The 3,152-nt window shown below is 29.4% G+C and overlaps 1 protein-coding gene across 1 annotated transcript in view; it reads right to left on the bottom strand.

Moving 5' to 3' along the window:
- Nucleotides 1–1,544: 1,544 nt before the first annotated feature.
- The window catches only part of LOC106469566 (vacuolar protein sorting-associated protein 11 homolog), a 28,279-nt gene continuing 26,671 nt past the window's right edge, over nt 1,545–3,152 (bottom strand). Inside the window, exons 18-19 of the mRNA XM_022398117.1 lie at nt 2,797–2,918; nt 1,545–1,644 (exon numbers count right to left, since the gene is read on the bottom strand). Of these exons, the coding sequence (XP_022253825.1) occupies nt 1,545–1,644; nt 2,797–2,918 (222 nt within the window). The remainder of the gene's footprint in view (nt 1,645–2,796; nt 2,919–3,152) is intronic.

The raw sequence follows: 3,152 nt of genomic DNA, 5'->3' as shown, positions 1-3,152 counted from the left end.
TGTAAAATTTCCATGAAGAAATCCATTACTTTGTGTTTAATGACAGATATTTTACCATGTAAATTCTGATAATGTTGAAAGTGAACTCTGAATTATTCTCCCCCAACAAAAATGCTACAAAATCATTATATTTCATATGGTTGACTCTGAGATTCATTGTTAAAAATATAATACACCAAATTTTATGTAATAGACTACAATGGCATTCAATTATTTTTGTTATTCTATTTAAAAAAAAAGGTGTTTTTTAAAACTTGTAACTTATTTTGTGCATTAACAAAAATGTGTATCATGTGTATAATGTATAGAATTTTAAATTTATTTGTTCAATATAGCCCAAAAATATTAAGAACCTGTTTATTTAAAGGTAAACCTATATATATCACCATAACCATCCAATACAGGTCCATCCATGTACAGTATTCATCTTCAGGAGGCACACAAGTATCTCCTCAACTCTCTTGGAAATATTACAGAATAAGCATTGTCACATCAGGAAACCAAAAAGTGTTCATCAACCCCAAAACTGAAAATAAATGGAAGATGTACATTGATTTTATTTTTTGGTACATGGAGGATTTTGTTTTACTAAATTTTGCTTGAGGTCGTGGTGTTATGGTAACACAATAAGTATCTAGCTATCCTCTCAAAGCTAAGATACATAACACATTAATTTTGTTGAGACTTCTTTATGTAGAATGAATACATACTGATACCCTAGAAAGTCTCTACACTAGAGAAACCCTTACAAAGCAACGCATCGGTAGAAATTTACTGCAGAGTGACAATACATAACCAGCTTTACTTAAACAAAAACTGTTTATAAAAAAAAAGAAATGAACTGAAGAATGACGATAATGAAAAAAAATGAGTCAAAACACTGCAAACAGTGATAGTGATGAGTAATGAAACTGATAGAAAAACGCTATGAATTATCGAAGAGAAAGCACAGAAGAATGCACGATTCAGAATGAATTCCTAATAAAGCTATTTTCTTGGTAAACTTGTGAGCCAAAGAGTTAAAGCTTGAGTTGAATGATTATAAAAACAATCATAACTGGCCAGACAGCTATGACCAGAATGTTGAGTGGCTAACTTAGGGGAAACCGCTACAACCACTATATTCATGCCAACAAACTCCTCAAATCAAGCCTTACAGCTTCTTATGATATATTACAACTTTTCCAGATCTCGTGTGGACCCTACTCTTTTTTTTTAACAAGTTGGTCCAGTTGACTCAGAGATTCATTGTTAAATAGCATAAAAATTACTTTTGCAATAACAGGTTTCCAGGAACATAAACAAATCATATATTGGTAATATTTAATCTGATCTACATGATATTGTTAATACCAGAAAAATCTTATTTACTTACTTTCACAAAAAGACCTACATTTACATATCATACAAATTTGTTTTGTTACAAATATCTATTATTTTGTAGTCAAAAACATTTTGTTCTTGATTTCATAGAAAAAAAGGGAGAAAACATAGTAAAAATGACAGTAATATAATACAAATTTAAATAATAAAGCATACACAACTTACTGTTGATGGTAGGAGTGGCCACACAGGAAGTGCACAGAAGGAAGCTCCAACTGGTGCGAGCAGCCACTACACTTGGAAACTTGGAATATCCGGGCACTGAAACACATTTCAGAAATGTTTTCTTTAATTTTCCATTCGAAACAAGACACTGTGGCTATTAATACAAATTGGGGGATATTCAGATTGAAGCTAAATATGACCTCATTGGTACATTCCACAATTTCAAAGTAACAAAGATGAAATGATTTATTATGTCATTTGCTTTCTTTTGAAGGGAATTTCAAGAGTAACCACATAAAAAAGAACCTAAGCAGTAGTCATATATAAACGAAGTGGGTATAAAACTATTTTAAACAAAGACTACACAGATTAACGTAATTAAGAAACAAAAATGTATAATTGTAGAAAGCATCTGGCATCATTGGAATTTCTATGCTCTGATTTTGTATTTCTTCTGGTTATTTCCTTAACTAATTCTAAATGCAAAACTTCTCTTTTGTCTCAAAAACTATTAACAAGTTTACTACATGTTGTATTTTTACATTATAATTTTATTGACAGTCTACTGTGTTATACCTTTACATTATAATTTTATTGACAGTCTACTGTGTTATATCTTTACATTATAATTTTATTGACAGTCTACTGTGTTATATCTTTTATAACAGTAGACTGTCAATAAAATTATAATGTAAAGATATAACACAGTAGACTGTCAATAAAATTATAATATAAAGATATAACACAGTAGACTGTCAATAAAATTATAATGTAAAGATATAACACAGTAGACTGTCAATAAAATTATAATGTAAAGATATAACACAGTAGACTGTCAATAAAATTATAATGTCAAGGTATAACACAGTAGACTGTCAATAAAATTATAATGTCAAGATATAACAGAGTAGACTGTCAATAAAATTATAATGTCCTTGACATTATAATTTTATTGACAGTCTACTCTGTTATACCTTGACATTATAATTTTATTGACAGTCTACTCTGTTATATCTTGACATTATAATTTTATTGACAGTCTACTGTGTTATACCTTGACATTATAATTTTATTGACAGTCTACTCTGTTATATCTTTACATAAGTGTATTGACAGAGGTTACTTATTTTTCACACAAACATCTAGTCTATTGTATTTTTACCTAAGCAATATGAATTGGTTTAGAATTGATAATTTACTCAAAAATTTAATATCATTCTAACAAAAAATCATGCATGTAAATAATACTTAGTTCTCATTTCTTCCATCTGATTCCTTAGCTTCTGAGTTTCTTCTCGATATTGTCTGATTAATCTTTCATTCTCAGAGATACGGTCATTCTCTTGTTGAAGGTATCTGATCAAGTAATCCTAATGAAGAACAAAAACAATAATTATAACAAATATATGGCTAGAAGGGAATAAAACTTTACACAACAATAAGTGTACCAACTAAAGGCTATATCCACATTCACCATTTTAAACATTTCTTATGCTCTAACCATAACCATATGCCTTTGTTTATTATTTGTTAAGCACAAAGCCACACTGATGGTATTGAACCTCAAGCTTACAAATGAACCAATAGGGGGCATATAATCCAAC

This window comes from Limulus polyphemus, unplaced genomic scaffold (assembly GCF_000517525.1).
Source record: "Limulus polyphemus unplaced genomic scaffold, Limulus_polyphemus-2.1.2 Scaffold3549, whole genome shotgun sequence".
Lineage (NCBI taxonomy): Eukaryota > Metazoa > Arthropoda > Merostomata > Xiphosura > Limulidae > Limulus > Limulus polyphemus.
The sequence above is the reverse complement of the archived record's forward strand: the minus strand, read 5'-3'. Positions and strand labels throughout refer to the sequence as shown.